The sequence below is a fragment of the Solanum lycopersicum genome, chromosome 9 (assembly GCF_036512215.1).
Source record: "Solanum lycopersicum chromosome 9, SLM_r2.1".
In the NCBI taxonomy this organism is placed as follows: domain Eukaryota; kingdom Viridiplantae; phylum Streptophyta; class Magnoliopsida; order Solanales; family Solanaceae; genus Solanum; species Solanum lycopersicum.
The window spans coordinates 18337440-18358214 of record NC_090808.1 but is presented as its reverse complement, the minus strand read 5'-3'; the positions used below and the strand labels follow the sequence as shown (position 1 = coordinate 18358214).

The 20775-nt window shown below is 36.1% G+C and overlaps 2 protein-coding genes across 4 annotated transcripts; one reads left to right on the top strand and one right to left on the bottom strand.

The window, feature by feature from the left end:
* LOC101246463 (auxilin-related protein 2) lies at window positions 1-14335 on the top strand. 2 transcript variants are annotated; one of them, XM_010327422.4, is made up of 9 exons: window positions 1-709; window positions 4414-6061; window positions 6202-6340; window positions 6438-6535; window positions 6689-6754; window positions 12526-12615; window positions 13089-13265; window positions 13694-13768; window positions 14050-14335. In XM_010327422.4, the coding sequence occupies exons 1-8, from the start codon at window positions 201-203 to the stop codon at window positions 13730-13732; spliced, it is 2766 nt and encodes a 921-aa protein (XP_010325724.1). In that variant the 5' UTR covers window positions 1-200; the 3' UTR covers window positions 13733-13768; window positions 14050-14335. The 2 variants fall into 2 exon arrangements, with proteins under 2 accessions (XP_010325724.1, XP_004246243.1); XM_004246195.5 differs by having other exon boundaries at window positions 13-709; window positions 13694-14335.
* A 662-nt stretch (window positions 14336-14997) lies between these two features.
* On the bottom strand, window positions 14998-18761 carry LOC101248604 (uncharacterized). 2 transcript variants are annotated; one of them, XM_010327423.4, is made up of 7 exons: window positions 18607-18761; window positions 18450-18536; window positions 17110-17179; window positions 16954-17025; window positions 16556-16641; window positions 15813-15920; window positions 14998-15448 (listed from the first exon to the last, which is right to left on the bottom strand). In XM_010327423.4, exons 1-7 carry the CDS (start codon window positions 18712-18714, stop codon window positions 15287-15289), a joined length of 693 nt encoding a protein of 230 aa, XP_010325725.1. In that variant the 5' UTR covers window positions 18715-18761; the 3' UTR covers window positions 14998-15286. The 2 variants fall into 2 exon arrangements, with proteins under 2 accessions (XP_010325725.1, XP_004246250.1); XM_004246202.5 differs by having other exon boundaries at window positions 16954-17179.
* Between the last annotated feature and the right edge of the window lie 2014 nt (window positions 18762-20775).

The window sequence follows — 20775 nt, the reverse complement described above, 5'->3', positions numbered from 1 at the left end:
GAAGGGTGTTTCCATGAGTGAAATAAAAGAAAGAAATGAAAGAGAGGAGAGAGGGGAAAAAGGGAAGCACAGGGCCGGAGGTGGAGGAAGAGGAAGAGACATAGCAAGAAGAAGCAAGACAGATAGAACCCTAACCAAGTCAGATCCATCCGGCGGCAATTGGCCTGTTTTGAAGGGCAGTATCAGATCTATATTAACCAATGGATGACCTCGATGTGTTAGCTCGAGACTTGGGTTTTCGGCACGCAGGAAAATCCGCACCAATGAGATCCGACATCCGATCAACTTCTTCTTCTGATCCTGATCCTATGTTATTCAACGTCTTCGGTGGCCCTCCTAAATACACCAAAACCAATAACTCTGCCGATTACAATTATGATTCTATTTTCGTATCCGCCAAGAACAATAACAACAATGATGATAACATCAAGACCTCCTCCTTCCCTGTCAATGACAAGCCAGTGTACGACGACGATATATTTGACGGCTTACCGGGAGTAAAGAGCAAAGCCCTATCTTCTTCATCTACACTAAGATTTGAGGACGATGTCTTTGCTACAATGACTTCTCCACCTCAACAAAACATTCATTTTGATGATCTCTTGGGGAATTTGGGGAGGAATGAGAAGGTGGCCCAACCAAAGAGCAGTGTTGGTTCCACAGAGTTCGATGATTTACTAGCTGGCTTTGGAACTGGCACCAGTAGCAGGTATTTTCTCATATCTGATTGTATAGTTGGTGTAATTAGAAATTAATAACAAATGTGATCTTGCTGTTCTACCTAAGTTCTGTATTTAAGTGGAGCAACATGGTGGTTGGCCTGGTCATGAACAAAAACAGAATTTCATTCAGTTGCATGAAATATATTTGCAAGCACTTCTTATGAAAATCTTACTAGGCTGGAGATCAGTGGTTCAAAATTTGATTATTTGAATTTCTTGCTTGATATCATAGAATTTGAAATCTATATGGGCCCGTTAATGTGTAGAACTTAGTATACTCCTCAGAGTTATTAAATGTATTGTTGATATACTAGAGCTATTAGATGAAATTAGCAATGTGTTCCTAATTCAAGTGACGCATCTAAGGATTTGCATAGATAAACATGTACTAGAGAGTATTGATTATGACTCATCTATTGAGTATTGGTTGGCCCAGTGATTTGGGCTTGGGGATTCCATGTTGGAGGTCTCAAGTTCGAAACCCCTTGCCAACGAAAGCAAGGGGTTTGCCTTCTGGGTCGAGCTCGTTGCACTGGGCTTGCCTAGTGTGGGTTACTTATCCTATGTAGTTTGCGAGCTATTACATAGGAGCAGTGGTTTTATCCTGTGCGCAATCAAAGGGTAGTGACTGCGGGTTTTCCTTGTCCAAAAAAAAAGAAGAAGAGAATATTAATTATGCAATGATGATTGTGTGTATACTGCCTGCTTATTATGATTGGCAGTTTGAAAATGGTTTTGTATCTTATCTACTTATTGCCCCTTTGCTTTGGAGGGCATGGAGAGGGTCTTGGAGTTGAAGTCCGAATACTTTTCTTCTCTGCAATCATACAAAAGGGTAAAAAATTGTGTACTGCTCAAGATGAGAACATAATTAGGTCATCTGCTTTCTCTGGTGGACGTGCATACCACTCTAAGGGTGTAAATATTGCTTTAGAGGGCTGACATGGTAACCTTGTCGCATTTTATATGAAGAATTGGTTGGCCATATGGAATTTTGGAATCTCTCACACATTAATAGTCTTTGAAAATTGAAACCTTCATTAACTTTTAGCTAATCTATGGAGTAATTTCCATTTATTGGGGTATGCTCCTGATTTTCCTAATGTTGGTTGGGTGAAACATTGTCACCTTTTGTTGTGACAAATGAGCAGATTTTGGTGGATTTAAAATGTTTGAGCTAAAACGAATTGAATTTTTGTTTTTTTTCATGTTTCATATATTTGAGTATTATGTTGTTGTTACTCCGATAGAACTAAATCACTAATTGCACCAGTTCCTTTTTTTTTTTGCAGTTTTCATGTTGTTAGTTTGAAGCTTTATTAGTTTCGTTGTTTATCTGGTAAAACGGATTATGTTGGAACTAATTAGTAAATACATTACTTTCTTTGTTTCTTTTTTCCTCTTTAGTGGATTAATACATGCTCTTGAAGTTTTGTAATAGTAGTTCTTGAAGTTTATAAATAGTAGAAGATCTTAAGTTTGTATATTAGTAAGACACAATAAAATTGTTCTTCGTTAAATTTATGGTGTTTCATTTCCCGTTTAATTTTGTGTGTTTGGATTGGAAATTATTTCCTTGATATTATCAATAAGAAAAAAAAAGTTTTAAGGATCTTATAATAGTGAAAATAACATATGAACTCCTTAAAACTTTTTAATTCCTTCAAGAAAGTTTTTAATATGTTTTGCCTGGTATCATAGGGATTAAAATCAGTATTTATCAACTATTGAGAGACCGAAAATGTTATTGACTCTTTTCAGTACTTTCTTTATAGTATATTAGTATTTAATCAAATAAAGAAAGTGGAGTAATTAGAAAAAACCTTATCAATGAAAATATAGCTTTGGCGGGAATTATTGATAGGCTAACAATAGAAGACAATTAGGGAATGATTGGAATATGCTTGGTGATATTATAAGTTGAAGTGACTTCATTCTGTCTTTATTTAGAGTTTGCTTCGTTTGGCTTCAAGAAAAAATATTCTTCTTTATTTGTTATAAGAAGTTCAAAGAAAATCAGAAATGAAAAAGAGCAAATAGATCTTTCCGCTGAGGGGAATTGTGAAAAATTACAAGTATGGAAATTCTTTCGTTATTAAGGTTTTTGATCATCTTGTATATGCAAACAACATGTGAACATTAGAATGAAATTTTTCTGTTGGTTTTCTAGTAAAATATGGGTACTTAGTCCCAGTGTTGTGAAAAGCGCGCAAAAAAGCGAGGCGACACCGGTGCGCTTCTTTCTCCTGGGCAATGCGATCTGAAAAAGGAGCTCGCTTCAGATAAAGAAGCGAGAAGCGACACTAAGGCAAAAGCGCAATAAAGCGCTTTTTATAAAAAAAACGACAATTATTTTTTTAAAAAATTAGGTTTTTATTTTAAAAAAAAACTGAAATATACAAAAAAACTTAATTTTTCTTTCACGGCTCTTCTTTCGTTTCTTCTTTCTTCACGACCGCGACTGAGACTGTGTCTCTCTTCACACCTCGACCGCGACTACAGGTAAGTTTTAACCGATGTTTATTAGTTCATCTCTGTGAGTTCCTTTTCACCTGAAATATACAATCTTCGCATTTGCTTCATCTCTGTGAGTTTCTTTTCTCTTCACGATGCGACTGCTGTAGTTTTTTCTTCTTATTCTGTTCATCTGTGCTGCGATCTGCTCTGTTCTATTCACAATTACTGACTGCCTCCTCTGTTTTTTTTTTCATTTCTTTTGCTTTTTTTTTCGTTTTTATTTTGTGATCATGTGTATGCTAGCAGCTCTTTTTTTTATTATTATTTTTTGACACTTCTGATGATGAAGAAGATGATGACCAATTATAACCCTTGGTTATGACACTTAAAGAGTTTGAGGATCTTGTTGAAGAATAGGAGTTTGAGTCTTTGTGATTTAATTATGTTTTTGATTTTTTGCTTTATATGTTATGACTTATGAGTATTATTGACTATCTATCTTCTTTTAATGTAAGACTATATTATCTCTATTTAGTTATTTAATTTTTTTTTATTTTTATACTAAATGTCGCTTTTTTTAAAAAAAAAAGTGTGTGTTTCGCTTCACGCTTCTCGCTTATGTGAAGCAAGCCCTCATTGCTTTTTTTCCGCTTCTCGCCTCCCAAAGCATTGCTTAGTCCATATTTGTATGAGTTAGAAATAGATGGAGGCCCATGTTTACCCAACTGAAATATAAGTGATCCACTTCACTAGAATGTGGATTAATGGGCTGAAATTGCCAGCTCTAGTCAAGTCCAACAGGTAAGTGCAAAAATGCAACTTCTGTGGTAGAGGTGTTGAAGTCCTGTCAGCTGCGGAGATTAGTGGTTCAAATGAATCCATTTAGTAGTTAGGATGTCTTTGTTCAAAAAACATTTCTTCATTTAGTTAATTAGATTTTCATTGTTTATGCTTCTCTTTCATGCTACCAGAGTTGGCTGAAATTGATTATTCAATTGTTGTAAGTGGTATGTGTAGGATGAAAACAAGATTGTGCAGGGAGGTTGCCGAACTGGACCACAATAAATAAACTGTATTTGGCATGTAGAGAAAATTTAATATTTGCATATCATTTGCTAATTAGAGTTACTGATTTGATTAAATCCTATGTACTCCTATGCATAAAGTAAATTGCTTTAACTCTGTTGTATTACATTTTGATTATGTTATGATAAAAGCGGTGCTTTTACCACAGGTCATTTACAGATTCAACTTATCCTTCCAAACCAGCTGAAAATTCAAATAAAAGCTCAAGTATGCTGGATGATCCTTTTGTCGTGCTAGAGTCAACTTCGGTGCCAGCAAATTCTTCTGGTGGGGAGTTTTCAGATCCACTGGAAGAGATTGGTAAGCTTGGTAAATCTGGAATGGCGAAAACTGGTGCTTCATCAGTTAGTGGAGGGGTGTTTGATGATTTTAATAAGCCTGTTCGTCCATTTTCCCCTGAGAAGAAGACAGGAGGGAAGGACAGAAGCCCATCAAAGGCTGGAGCAGGAAGGAGTGATGCACATAACTCTCCCTCGAGAGAAAATATTGAGACACCGCCATTTAGATATTCTGAAAGTCACTCGCAGAAAAAAGTGCCTGGGGATAGTTTTCAAGAGTCTCCCCATTTTAACATGTCTTCAGAAGATCCTTTGAGATCTTTGGGTGAAGCTGCTCCTCTGAATGCAGATAATGATCTTCACGAAACAAACTTCCAAGTGGATACATCCCCAAGATCAGAGGACCAAGTACAGGCTTCTGAAGATTCATGGCTTACTGTATCAGAGATTCCTCTTTTCACACAACCTACAAGTGCTCCACCTCCATCGCGACCACCGCCTCCAATACCACGGCGCTGTTCAAAGTCAGAAGCAAGTTTTTCCGCTTCAAATGCAAGGAAGGGTGAGGGTTACTCCTCTTCCCCTAATCACTACCAGTATTCTCAGAGTCCTAAGCGGGTTCGTCCTGCTGTTAAAAGCCCTCCAGTCTCACAGTTGGATGAACTTGAGGATTTCGCCAGGGGTTGGTCTAAGAGTAGTATTGATGAAAATGCTGATGCTCTTTCTGGAGAAGATATGAATGGAAACTCTGTAGCTGCTGCATCAGCAGCTGCAATGAAGGAGGTTATGGATAGAGCTGAGGCCAAATTTAGACATGCTAAGGAAGTCCGAGAAAGAGAATATGCAAAGTCTGCTAAGAGTAAGGAAGCTGTACATCTGGAAAGAGATGAACAAGCAATAAATGAAGTGCAGGAAAGAGAGTTTCAAGGAAACAGGGAGAGACTAGAAAATGAGAGGCGACAGTGGGAGAAGGAAGAGGAAGAAAGAGCACAAAAGAAGCTTGAGAGAGAAAGGGAGAGATCCAGGGAGCTTGAAAAAGAAAGGGCTCGGCAAGCGGTAGAAAGGGCTACTAGGGAAGCACGTGAAAGAGCAGAAGCTGGGGCACGTGACAGAGCTGCTGCTGAAACCCGTCTAAAAGCAGAAAGAGCTGCTGTGGAGAAGGCTGCAGCTGAAGCTCGAGGACGGGCTGAAAAGGCTGCAGTTCAGAGAGCACAAGCAGAAGCTCGGGAAAGAGCTGCAGCAGATGCTAAAGAAAGAGCTGAAAAGGCAGCTGCAGAAGCAAGGGAAAAAGAAGCACGTGAAAAAGCTTTTGCCGCAATGGCCGAGGCTGAGGCACGAAGGCGAGCAGAACGAGCAGCAGTAGAAAGGGCAGCTGCAGAAGCTCGAGAAAGGGCAGCTGCAGAGGCTCGAGAAAGGGCAGCTGCTTCTGCAAGAATGAACCAACAAAGGAATGATAATGATCTTGAATCCTTTTTTAGTATGGGTAGAGCCAGTAGTGCACCAAAGACAAGAACAAGTGTGAGTAGCGAACACCATTAAGATATAGCCTATTGTTCTTTCAACAGTACTGTTCATTATTTGTTAATTGTTTTGACAAGCAATGATATATATTTGTCACTCATTTTTGCTGACTTTTTACTTTATGCGTTCCATTTTAGGACAACATATTTGACTCGCCGTTTCAGAATAAGGCAGGACCTGAAGGGCCAAAATCAACAGCTGGTGTAGCCTCCTCCAACATAAGGAAAGCATCTTCCACGACTAGTTTCGTGGATGATCTTTCTTCTATTTTTGGAGGTACTCTCTTTTGTGTCTTCATGATCTAACGTTATGCATCTGATTTGGTTTTAAGCTGTTTCTTGCGGCTTTACTATGCACTGTTGAACTTCACCAGCTTCTGCATCATCTGGAGAGTTCCAAGGTGTTGAAGGGGAAACTGAAGAAAGAAGAAGAGCAAGACTAGAGCGCCATCAACGTACTCAGGAGCGTGCGGTATGCGTCCTGACAAATTATATCTTTCCTTCTAGTCATTGGATATTCAGTAAAATTTTCTGATTACAGATTTCAGCATGTATCATATCAGTATTTCGCTGTTTGCACAATAGGTTCTATGTATTTCTTCATAGTTGTTATGTATGTGCTCAGGCTAAAGCTTTGGCTGAGAAGAATCAGCGTGACCTTCAAGTGCAGAGGGATCAGGAAGAAAGACATGTAAGTTTTGTTTTGATAAATAACTTGCAAAATCTATAATTAGGAATTCAGTTGCAGCCGATATACTCGCTCTGTCTCTCATAGCAGTGTTATCAAAGGCAGAAAAGTGTAAATGCACAAAGGATGGGACTTTAAGCCCAAAACACAAATAAAATGTGTGCTTTAATGGAGAAAGGCACAAATGAAATATGTGTAGTTGGAGAATAATTGCTAAAAGCTGAAACATCAATTATATGAATAAAGTAATTGAAGAAGTTACAAATAGCTGAAATATATATTGTTTAGTGTTGGTCTCTTCAAGATAGAGCCAATGAGCTATGCGGCAAGGGCCTTACTACCTTGGTGCCTATTCAAATACTGCCAAAGTGAGGCAAAGTGGTTAGTATTTTGTGCACCTAATATCAAGGTTTAAACACTTCTCAAGCAAGCCTGACTACATTGTCACATAGTGCCTTTTCGGCCAACTGATTTGGAGGCCAAAAACACTTTTTTTTTTTGGAAATTTGAGGTGTTCGACCAACAAGTAAAAGTGCTAAGTAGAAGCAAAGACAGTTCTCTACGGTTGGGAAGAAGCTAAAAAATCTTGTTTCTTGAAAAAAGTAGAAGCAAAAAGCTATTTTATCAAAGACAGAAGTATTCCTACCAGAGAGACATATTTACCAAGTATATCCCTCAATAATTTCTTATTGTAAAACAACTTGATGGTTACTACGTTTAACAGCTCATTTCCTTTTAATGAGATCTCCATCATACCTCTTCATATTCTTGCCACAATTATCAAGTTGTATTTTAATATAATATCTGTTCCAGCATCAGTCATATTTATTTTGAGTCCAGGGTCTGTCGGAAACAACCTCTCTATCCCGCAAAGGTAGAGGTAAGGTTTGCGTACATCCTACCCTTCCTAGACCCCACTCGTGGGATTACACTGGGTGTGTTGCTGTATCAAAATATATTTAACCAGAAATATCGGGAAAGTTCTATTAATGCAGAAGAACAACAAGAACTGCAAAAACCTTTTGAAGAGGAAGAAGTCATGTTTGGACTTAAAGCTTGTGTCATTGACAAAGCACCCGGTCAGGATGGGTACTCTATGGTTTTTTTTGTAAAATGCTGGGAGATTGTGAAGGAAGATGTGATGGCAACGTTTCAAAACTTTCATTCACATGAGATTTTTGAGAAGAACTTTGATGCAACATACATAGCTCTCATTGCAAAAAAGAATGGTGCCAAGGAGTTGACAGATTTCAGACCAATCAGTCTGGTAGGAAGTGTCTACAAGCTAATATCTAAAATTCTCACAGAAAGATTAAAGAAATGATGCATAAGCTAGTTGATACACAACAGATGGCCTTCCTGAGAGGTAGACAAATCACGGATGCAATTCTCATTGCTAATGAGTGTTTAGATTCAAGAATAAATGACAAGATTCCAGGAGTTATGTGCAAACTGGATATAGAAAAAGCATATGACCATGTCAATTGGAACTTTTTGCTTGGAATCATGCAGAGGATGGGATTTGGAATGAAGTGGATCAGGTGGATGAGATGAGATTTTGCATAAGTACTGTCAAATTTTCAGTGTTGATAAATGGGTCTCCTGAAGTTTTTTTCCCTTCAGACAGAGGATTGAGACAAAGTGATCCCCTCTCACCTTTTTTGTTCTTATTGGTGATGGAATGTTTAAGTATCATGATAAAGACAGCTCACAACAATGGTTGGATAAGGGGTTTCAGTGTTGCAAAGGATGGGAAATGCAAGAGTGGAAGTCACACATTTACAATATGCAGATGATACTCTTTATCTTTTGTGATGCAGAGGAGAAACAACTCAAGATTCTGAGGGTAATACTCATCCTTTTTGAAGCAACTTCCCAATCAATGAGGTGAATAGAATTCAACAACTTATAGAAGTCCTGGGAAGAGAGATGGGCAGTTGCCAACTATCTATTTGGGGATGCCCCTAGGAGCAAAAAGCAAAGTCAAAGAGATTTGGAATGGAGTGGTGGAGAGATGTGAGAAGACAATGTCTAGATGGAAAGCAAAATACTTGTCAAGAGGAGGGAGATAAGTTTTGATCATTTCAGTCTTAGATTGCCAACTTATTTGATGACAATTTTCCCTATTCCAGCCAAAGTAGAGGAAAGAATTGATGCCATAAGGAGGAATTTTTTGTGGAATGGAGAAAAGGAGTACAAAGGTTTTCATTTAGTTGAATGGAAGACTGTAATCCTATCAAAAAAGTAGGGCGGTTTAGGCATCAGAAATTTGAGAAAACATAACAAAAGCTTGCTTATGAAATGGCTGTGGAGATTCCTTAAAGAAGAGCAGACATTGTGGGTGAGGGTGATCCAAGCAAAATATGAGAAGGAAGATTTCTGGAAGACCAAAGAGGTTTTCTCTGCTTATGGGATCAGTTTGTGGAGGTCAATCAGAAACTTGGGGTATGTTTTTTTAAAAGAACAAGCTTCAATGTAAAGAGTGGAAGGAAGATCAAGTTTTGGGATGATGATTGGTTAGGAAAGGCAGAAGTGCGGACTCCTCAAGGATGGAACCTGACATATATAAGACCTATGCATGATTGGGATGTGGAAAGACTGGCTGAATTTTATGGCACCTTAGATCAGTATACAGAACCAAAGGAAGGAGATGATAATCTCAGATGGAAGTGCCATAACAACAGTTTATTCACAGTTAGCTCTGCTTATAAGAGTTTGATTCAGACGGGGTCTCAAATTAGTTTCTTGCCCTGGAAGCTTATATGGAAAGTAAAAATTCCCTACAAAGTGACAGTTTCACTTGGCTGGTAGTGAAAGAGGCTGCTCTAACACAAGAAAACCTCATGAAGAAGGGCATACAAATGTGTCCAAGATGTTTTTTTTGTGAGCAAAAGGCAGAGACAATCAACCATCTTTTTTACACTGTAAAGTGGTTAGCCAACTATGGAACTTGTTTACTAATGTCAGAGGCATAAGGTGGACTATGCTTAAAAGGGCAGGTCAGGCTCTAGTAAGCTGGAACTATGAGGGGAGTGGTAGCATGGACAAAAACAGATGGAAAATTGTCCCAGCAGTGATACTGTGGACCATTTGGAAGGAGAGAAATTCGAGATGTTTTGAAAGTGTTAGCAGTTCTCTGCATAGGATTAAAACGAACTGCATTATCACTTTTTGCTATTGGTGTAGTTCGGAATATATAGATGATCCTGTAGCGATTGTAGACATCTTAGGATTCTTGTAAGATGAGATAGGACCCAGAGATAGATTTTCTTTTTTTGGGGTTGCTGAACCTACTCAATTATAAGTAGCTCTGTGATGTAATATTATGGGACACCAGCCTTAGCGCTGAAGATTTATCCAAAAATTTGTTACCTTTGTCAAAAAAAAAATTCGGGAAAGTCCTGTAAAATCCAAGAAACAAGAGCACAAAAATTTGCATCATACCAAAAATAGATGTAAAGTAGCCGAAACTGCATCTCAAAAGTTGCACCATGCTCCGGAAGTAGAAAAAAAAAAGGAAGACGAAAACTACACCTCAAATGTGGAGTTCGTTAAATATTTGATGATGACCAAAAGTACTCACTTTTACTTGAGTACAAAACTGCTCAGTGAGTATATATAATGACCATTTTGAACTTACCCTCAAACATAAGAGGCCATTTTTGTATCTCGAGTTCCTTTTTCTTTTAAAATTTTGTGCTTATCAAGAACTGTATTAGAGTTATTTTCTAATGACTAGTTTATGACATTATGTCTATAGTTCATTCTTGATATTAACAAGGCAGATGTTTTGCATCCCTCTGTTTCCAATTTAACCATTTCATCGGAACTGCCTCAAACTTTGCATAAGTTGCACGTAGTTTCAATATTTCAGTATATGATTATAGTAACTAATTAACACTTCTAGGCTTGAGGAGTTGCAAGAGAATGACTTAATAGTTGAAGAAGCATCACATTGAATTGAAATAGGATGATTGCATTGGTGGAATGTTGTATAATACTTTGATGTCATTTAATGAAATTACTTCATCAAAAAGGAATGTTAAATAGTTTTATCTATGATATGGAGATATTTTTGGAGGTCTCCAACATACCTTATGCTGAGGAATACAACATGGAGATATTTTTGGAGGTCTCCAACGTACTTTAATGCTGAGAAATACAACATTACCAGTTTCAGAAAAAACATATGGAGACTAGAAATGCCAGACAGTGAACGTTGGGCCTTTAATGCTCAACATACACGCAAACATAGTAGTCAAATTTGTAAAGTGTGAAGAAAGGCCAAAGTTTGTTTGAGTTTTAAGCGCAAAGCCAAATGAAGTATGGACTTGAGAGGAAAAAATGATAAATAGAAATGTAATGCAAGAGAATGTAATTGTAAACACAAATAAGAATTGCTTAGACGAGGATAGAAAAACTATAATTAAGCTATATATATGTGGTAGTTCTCTTAAAGACAACCCATCAATAAACTGATAAAGGTGAACATGCCTTAGCACCTTGACATATACCAAACCGCTTAGGCGAAACAAAATAAGCTTTGAGTGTTCAAACGAGCCTTTACCAACACTTTCCACAAAATAAATGCAGTGGAAATCAAACGTCTATATGGATATAGAATTGGATAAGAACGAAAAAGCATTTGATAGATAGTGCTGGTAGCACACAAAGGAGAAAAGATAGAAGTTTGCGAGAAATGTTTTGTCATGTTTCTATGTGACTAAATAATGATTGAATATGGAAAGATAAATATGATGATGCGATAAAACTAAAATCACATGGTGTATGGACTTGTAATCTCTCTAACCAACGAAGACTAGCTAAGAACAGATGTAATGGAAGCAAATAATTTGTGAAGGTGATACCAACATTTGGATGGTTTCTATGCTTACAATAGGAGTATGTCGTTTGTCAAGAGTCTTTTTCCTCTGGTTAAAGATTGGACATTCGCGTAAGGATTAGTCTAAGATACAGGGTGATTTTTAGTTTTAGAGAATTCCTGAGAACTTGTTCTAGGGTTATACATCTTTTTTGTTTTTTGATGGGTCTGTTTCCTTAGCCTCTCCTACAAAGCTTCTTAAATAGGCTCTTTTTAAATATTCTTTTGGGCATAGGGTACGTACAACCTTTCTTGTTCTGTTTTCCCACGAGTTGAGAATCAAAGTAGTTTACCTTGCTAATGTCATGCGTAAGACACCAGCTTCAAAGTCTCTATAGAATAATACGTACATGTAAGGTGACTAAACAGCTTAGCTACTATTCATAACCAAAAGTTGACTCTATTACAGTATTACTGAAAATCCTAGTAATACAGGCATTATAATCAGCAACTGACTAGCTGGAGAATTTTGTTGCTGCATGAAGCACACTCATGCATTGCCTTATAATATTTTTAGTTTAAGATGAAAAAGACAAATAGAGCAAGAATCAACACAAATAATTCATACAGTTAAGTCAACTAATTTGGAGTGAGGTGTAATTGATTGATTGTGTTAATATGCAAAACCTAAGTAGCGATACTTATATATTGGGTACAACAATAATTAGTGCAAGGAAACTTGTTATGCTCTGTGATTCGTTGCTTTTAAACATGTGACATTTTTAGTGAACTAACATGAGCCAAGTTTTGCTGGTTTCATGGTTGAACTAGCGTTGCTATAGATGAGCTTGCTTTCTCTTCTTTCCTATTTAAGTTATATTTGTATCATCATCCTTTGCACTTTGACTTTTCTGTTCATTCATTAATCTCATTGATTTACTAATTGTTGCAGAGAATTTCCGAAACATTAGATTTTGAGATCAAGCGATGGGCTGCTGGAAAAGAGGGAAATCTGCGTGCACTTCTATCGACTTTGCAATATGTGCGTTCAGTTTCCAAACAAATTCTGTGAATATTTTGTTCAAAGTAATCCATTCCCAATAAACCCTCTGCCACCTGAAGGAACACTGGTGTTTCTTCTAAAAGAGAAATCCTAGGAGCCAAAATTAAAGCTCACAAACAGCTCACTCTGTCTTTTTTCTGTTTGGTTACTATTTTCTTGGAGATAGTTACCCTCTGTCCTCCCACTTTAAACACCATGAGTAAAAAGGAAATGGATCTTCTACTTTCTTAAATGGAAATTCTCAAGCAAAAGAGACTGCAATTTCAAAGTCACGGATCATAATTTTTTTGATCTAGTATTTATTAGGTTATGATCTACTAGCTGACTATCTTCTACTTCCTCAAATATCTGAACTTTCTGCTCTTCCTAATAATAATGAAATGTTGCTCAAAGTAGCTTCAACTTTTATTTTTCCTTATGATGTGAATTTCTCTTATTTTATTTTTCATTAGGTGCTTTGGCCTGAATGTGGCTGGCAACCTGTGTCCTTGACCGATTTGATTATGGATGCCTCTGTCAAAAAAGTATATAGAAAAGCAACCCTTTGTATTCATCCTGATAAGGTGCAGCAAAAAGGTGCCAACCTTCAACAAAAGTATATTGCCGAGAAGGTTTTTGACCTACTGAAGGTATTGAACTGTGATCAATGCATTTTAAATCTGTCATAAATTGCTCTTTTTGTTTTCCTCGGGTAAGGCATGCACTAGGTTCCCAGCAACTGTCATGATTAACATTATTGTAAAGCAGCGGGTAGAGATCTACTCCTTTCTAAGGCATGAGGACTCTATTGTTCTATTGTCAGTGTAGGCTGGGTGAACCTATTGAGAGTCCAAAATTGGGGGGTTGTAACTATCCTTAAATTTTGACTACTCACTTCTTTCTCCAATCTGTTGATTTTTAAGTGGCCAGGGTTTGTGCATCATCTTACCTGAATTGCATATCTTGTGTTATTGTCTTTACCTTTGCAAAAATTATCATCATAATATCTTTTTCTGCCTATGTTATTTTTGACTGCAAAACTGTGTTTTAGCTCATTCTCGAGTTATATATTTTTCAGGAAGCGTGGAACAAATTCAATTCTGAAGAACTCTTCTAGAGACTCAGTTTTAGGTCCCTTTTGTGATTTTCAGAGGTGGGTATATTTTCCTAAAGTAAGCTCGTCCTTGCTATCTATGACTCTGATATCTGGCATTCCCCAGCATGAGGCGTTTGATTGATTTCTATAGCAGTGATGAAGAAGTGAAGTTTCAGTGTGTTGTGTAAATTTATGTCAATGCCAGAGACTTGTGGCTTGTGGATAACGTGTCGGTGTAGAGTAGCATTATTTCCATTCGTGTTGTGCTTCTATAGTGCGTGCATGTGGTCACCCTCTGCATGTGATCATTTGTCTTCAATATTCTTTTTGGTCTGCAGTTATTTGTGTTGGAGCCTGGAAGAGATGTCAGTGTTGTTAGCCGTATGCAACATGGAAAGAGGCATTGTAATACAAGATGTAAAATCCCATGTAATATCCCATTCATTTATGTGAAAATTTTGTCTTCCGTGACGAAAAAAGATATCACTTGATTTCTAGATACAGTGTTGTCAAGATAGTGTTTTGCGGGTGCTCAAATTAAAGCTCGTGTGTTTTGTTTCCAACTTCATATATTGTCTTTAGTACGTGCAGCCAAACCTTTCTATAGTGAAGTGTTTGTCTCAAGGTTTCATGTCTTCAGTGACATTTGGCATTTAGATCTTATTTTTTATTAACAAATTAATTTTTGGTACTTTATGTTATAAATGAAAACAAAGTACTTTTTAAATTTAAAATCACACTTTTTCATTAATCAAAAGGAAGAGACTAAGACATCACAAATAAATTGATGACTAATTGTTTGATGCCACAAAGAACAAGAAATGAAAGGAATCTTTATACAAGGTAAGATTGCTTTACAACAGGCTCCAGTGGTTGATCATGCACCACCCATTTTACAAGCATTTAAAATTAATCAAAAGCGTAAATATATCAAGGTTGATGTAAGGATTTTATAATTGTAGGTTGTCTTATAAATTATATTCTCTTAGTGGCATTCTATGGTTTGAATTCATAAATATTTTTGTCTAAACCTTCAATAAAAGGTAATTTATTTGTCAACCATTTTAACAAAATATTAGAGTAATATAAAGAATGTACTACTATAATGAATGTCGTTGTAGGTAGAATACTATTATAGAGAAGTGAAATATAACATGAAAAATCACATCATTATAATTATGTATATTTGCATTTGATGCACCAAACTAGCAAGTTCCAAGGTGACACACCTTGAAGTTTAGTGGTTGCAATATCCCTTGCGAGTATAAATTTCATCAAAACATTGCTTGAAGAAAAGCAGTTGAATATCATATAATGAAGGCTGAAGAAGAAAATATAATAATATTATTCGTGGTGCCTGGAAAAGATTTTTGTCCTTTGACCTAGAGTTAGAAAATGGAACTAGTGTAATAAGAGAAGAGGGAACACAGGATTGTATAGAATCAGTTGGATTAACCACAAAACCGAGATAAATAGTGTTCCCACCACTTGGTTGATCAACTTCAGCAAACGTATCACCTATAACTCCACATTACAATCAAGGGAAGCACACCAAAAAAGGAAGTGAAAAAATGGCTACATTACAACCTCAAACATGCTGCACCCCTGACAGGTTATGTACAGAGCAGTCAGATCAAATCTATTTTCAACGCAGAATTTTGGTTTTAACCTGCATCCTTGATCGAGATGGTCTGAATGAGCTTCATCCAACCTATTTCGTAACACCTCTAGATTGACCTGGAAAAACCGACTCTGTTAATCAGATTTGTAATATGCTCCAGAAATTACCAATTAAAACTGAGTGCAGACAAATACACACATAAAACTCAAATGTTATCTTACTAGTTCTCAATGGTTCACCAATATCCAAAATGTCATACAATACTTTACAATAATAGATTACAGCGACAGCTCAGAATATGGTTTGCAGATAAAAACAAAAAAACTGCAAGGCTGTGTGGTGGGAAAATATTTTTCAACTCAAACCTAAGAAAGTAAGCGTCTAATTAACTCAAATCAGGAAGCAGGTGTTTAGAAAAATAACAAAAAGGTTTAGAAACTCTGAAAAATACGCAAGACATGGAAATTAAAAAACACTAACCTCATCATCTCTGTTGAGCCTGAGTCCACAAGGAGAGCAATAGATATGATGACAGTCCTCTTTCAACTCTCCTTGCTTGCAGATGGGACACCAAACCTCCTTGCCAGCCTATTGGAAACATCAAGTTATTCAAAAAAAATCACCTATTATCAGAATTGTCTGGCAACTGACAGACCGTGTGAATTTGTACTGAATGTATGAATCTGCAACTGAAACATATAACAACAATGCCAAAAGGCAAAACCTGAATAAATCAGTGAATATGTATCATCAACAAAGGATTCACGCACAAATGTAAACACATGAAACAGTACCAACTTTCTTTCATTAGCCATCTTCCAACTAATCCTGCCTAATATATTCACTACAGCATAATCAATTAGCCATCTCATTTGCTCTAGTGTCATTATATGACCAAACACTCTGTTATCGAGGTAGTATCACATTAGATATAATGTCATTGAAATGTTATTTTTTATAGGGGAAGTATACGGTGGTGTAAAAAGTATCAAATTAGAAGTTGATAGAAAATTTAGACTACCAATGCCATGCTATGACTCGCATTCTCATGAAACAAATAAGAAAAAAAATTCAACTCCTTGCTTAGTGAAATAGGGACTAAAAAGGGTTTTCTAACAAAAAAAATTAACATCGAAGACGCACATCTTTAACTTTTTGACTAATCTGAACTGATAATTTGAAAGGTTGCTTTTCTATTTTGGCTTTAATTGTGGACCACATACCTTCTCATTGAGGTTCATGTGCTCGTACACTGCACAAGCCAAATACTCATCTTCTTCATCCTCCCAAGTTTCATTTGAAACTTGCTCTGCGAGAAGCCATAACAATTTAACTCAGAAGGAAGGTTAATTGAAATGTAGTTCCTGAAATAACCCCCTTCCTCCTTCATGGGTCAAGATAAAACTAAACAAGAATAACTAGTTCTGTTTGGTATAATATCATTCACGACTTTCTGTCACCTTCTAACTTTGAAAAAATGAGTCTTTAAGCTCCTCAATAAAGAATCCATTTTCCCTGAGTTCATACACAGTAGGCTATGTCTATTCAGAAAACTGAGGTCTCTAAAATCCATCAACAAGGTGGAGCACCAAACTCCAGATGATATGGAAAAGACGTTCACCTTTTGTTTCTTCCATCCTGAGATCTTCATAGAAAATCCTCTGCATTTCGAGCAGCATTTCCTCACAATCACCTTGATAAGTTTCATGAAGGCCATCATATTCCCATATAGAATCATCCAGTGCGAGGAAGAATTTAGAATTATCAAAAGTCTCACTCTGATATGAGTGCTTAAATTTCTGTATTTCGTCAGAAACTATGTCCTCTAGAGATGACTTGACGAGATCCTGCAACAACATAGTCTAATATAAATTCAAGGAACAAACTAATTACCTTTTCTTGGAGACACAAAGTGGGATAAGTTGGGACTTGGGAGGCAAACTGATTACCACATTCAGAACCGACAACACACCAAGCCTTTGAACGAGTACGGATTTTAAAAGGGAACTTCCATTTTTAAGGGAAAAGCTGATTAATAATGACAAACATGTGACAAATAGGAGTCCAGTCATAGGGTTCCATTGGATATACATAAAAAAAAGAGCAGAAAATGTAGGGATAAAATAAATTTCAGATGCAATGAAACCGTGAAGATACATGTCACTTGAAAAATATCTGTCTCAGGCTCTCAGCTAAGGTCTTCTGATACGCCTAGACACCAAAAGACATACTAGAGAAGAGAAAATTTTCAGTTTACAAAAGAATGTTGTCCTCCAAGTAAGCCTATACTTATCAGTACGAAGGAAAATCACCTTGAAAGAACTTACAGATTATTTGTTGTTGAGTGACATACAACAAACTCAAGTGCTGTTCCGATTATTTTTTCCAGACAATAACTCAGGGACGAAAATTAACAAGGTTGCAGCAGTTCTCATATTGATGGTCATTCAACGGGTCAAACCAACATAACCACTTTGTACGCAATGTTTTATTGACACAACACATTTTGCTACACATGGATCAGCCATCACATTCCACTTAGCTGGGTCTTCCTCCTCTTCACTCTATTGTTTGATAGTAAATAGTAAATACTTTACAAGAGGCCTTGATCAAGAAGATAGGTGCTAGCATATAACATAGGGAAAAAAGAGGGATGATATAACAAAAAGAATGTTGAGCAGTTGCATGAGATATTCCATAGATATGCAAGCGCTACACAGCAACTATTCCCAGCACTCTACTACCCAGTCAATTTTGTTCCACTTAATCCCTCTTTCATGGCCACATATCTTTCCGGCTAAGGAATAGGAAATCTTTCTCTTGTTACGTGAATCTAATTTTCATTTCATCGAGGAAAAGCCATCTTTTTCTCAATCCAAGCTAAGTGGTTTAGATTTCACTCTATCTCTATAAAAAAAATAAAATATTCTGTACTTTTAGATTTCCTAACATTAGAGGTTCTCTACATATCCTAGTGAGATACAAATCTCTAAAGAAACTAAAACTCTCCTACTAAATGAATAAGCCTTCCATCTTAACTAGTTGATATCTATCACCAATAAGGTCTTTGGAGAGAATACACAATGCAATTATATCATGTCATGGTAGTGAAATCACCTGATGTGGCTGATTGTTGGCGAACCTTAATTTCCAAAGAAGGCGGCTTCGATCTTCTCTGACCCTTGTGTAACAATTTTCTCTCAGCTACAAACAAACAAACACTTAAATCAAACATTGACAAAATTTGTACAACTAAACAACACTAAATTTTTACCTTTTCTTTCCATTTCGGATAATTATTGAAGCAACTCTGAGCTTTAAGAGAAGCCCGAATTTGGACTCTCTCTTCTTCGTTTCCTGCCATTTTTAGATTGCTATTCATGAAATCACAATACTATATATATTTCTGCATAATTAATTGTTGCTTTTTTATATATATAAATAAATAAATAAATAAAATTGGCCTTTAGTGCTTATTTAGACTTATTTGCATTTTGCATCCTCAATGTATGCTCCTTTTTTTTTTACTAATATTTTAGAAAAACTATATAAATGGATTATAAAATTCAAAATAATTTAAGAAATACCCTTTTTTTTAAAAAATTACAATTCGTACCGACATTTCGTTTAACTGATATCAAATCAATATCATATATTGTATTGGTATCTTTAAAGTTAATATTTTTGCTTAACTGATACTAAGTTAGTATATATATATATATATTGTATTGGTATCATTACGAATCATTGTTTATAATTTTTTGTTCAGAATTCAGGTCGTGAATTTGGTTGGGTAAAAAATATAGTATGTCGGCTTACTCGACGTTTTAACCCATAAAACATTTCTTTTCACTTCCTAACCAGAAAAGAAAGCTGAAGGAAGGTTCTAATGAAGTTATTGCATGATGAAGGTTAGTTTTTATCAATTTCTACCATTAAAGGGTGCCCCTGTGCCTAGAAACATGATCTCTACACGTGGCAATTGTTTTTCCCTTCCATTAGTTGCGTTTGAAACTAGTTTTTGAAAATATAAAATGATAGTTATTGTTGTTTCTTCAAGATTTACATTTGGTTTGCTAAGGTAATCATCTCGGACGTTTTTATTATTGTTTTTACGAAGTTCGATGGATATTTCATCAAATTGGGGCCATATGACAAATTTTTCGAGTTAATCTCAATTATGAATTGTTAGTGTGTACCAGTTGTGTGTATATAATGTTTGCGAAGCTTAGGATGTAAGGAACAAGTTTTGTGTAGAAACTGCAGGCATTTGAGTGTTCATTGGAAAGGTATGTTAAGGCTAAGCTCCGTTCTTAATTTTAGCATGACTCTTGAGAAATTTCTAAAATACTAAATGTGATATTTTACTTTTCTCTTGCTATAAAGACCTTATATGAAAGACTTTGGGATCTCAACCGAATTATTTACATAATTCTCGTATTTTAATATTTCACTTGTTTGGATACATTAAATATTCAACATCTACATGTCATTTTATCGATTTTTTTTATTATAAGTCCATATGTATGAATTCTTGTTCAACCTTCGGTGATGTCTGTTAAAAATATTACAGGAGGCCCTTATTATTTTTAATTAGCTTTCTTTCCCCTCTGAAGTTTATTATGAAAATCTTTAAAGTAACTCACGATTTTCAACACTCTCAAACATAACTTAAATGTTTAAACTATTAAAACACTTGATTTTGAAATACTTTTTTTATAAATCATTTAGGAACTAAGTATAGGAACTAAATAAATCATGCTAAACTTGTTGTGAACATCTTCAAGCTTAGATTATCTTTCTAAAAGTCGAGTTAAGTTTTCAAGCTTATTCAAAAGAACATATGAGGTTCCATGAGATGGTTAGATGTCATACGAAAGTGATTACAGGATTATGAGAATAAGAGTACACAAACAGGCCAAGATTTGCAACGTGACAACGGTAATATACATGTGCTTTAAATTCATGATGTGGCATGTTATGCATTCTACTCTCGAGCTATAAGCAGGTGGTATGGGGCCTATTGCCTATATTTATACGTATGAGACACTTATGACCACAAGTTGACGAATATAATGTCGGTTAGCTACCAGCAAACACCGTCGTTGCTAGCATTTGGTTGAATATGTCATGCATTTGCATTTATATATATGTATTCATGACATACAATTATTCAAGCATACCATGCATATTTAAATAGTGGGAGGCCAAACATCAATCATGAAGATTATTTGAGTTTCAATTTCAGGTTGTATCTCTTTTATCTTTTTACAATAGTTGCTTATCATACTACTTTTCGCTTTAGATACCAGTATATTTTTATTCGTACTCACGTCCCATTGCCTGAGGACACTATTTTTTATTTCGTGCGAGTAGGTTTAGGCATAGATTCTGATCTAATCACCCACTAAGATTCATTTTTAGTTGTGAGTTGGTAAGTTCC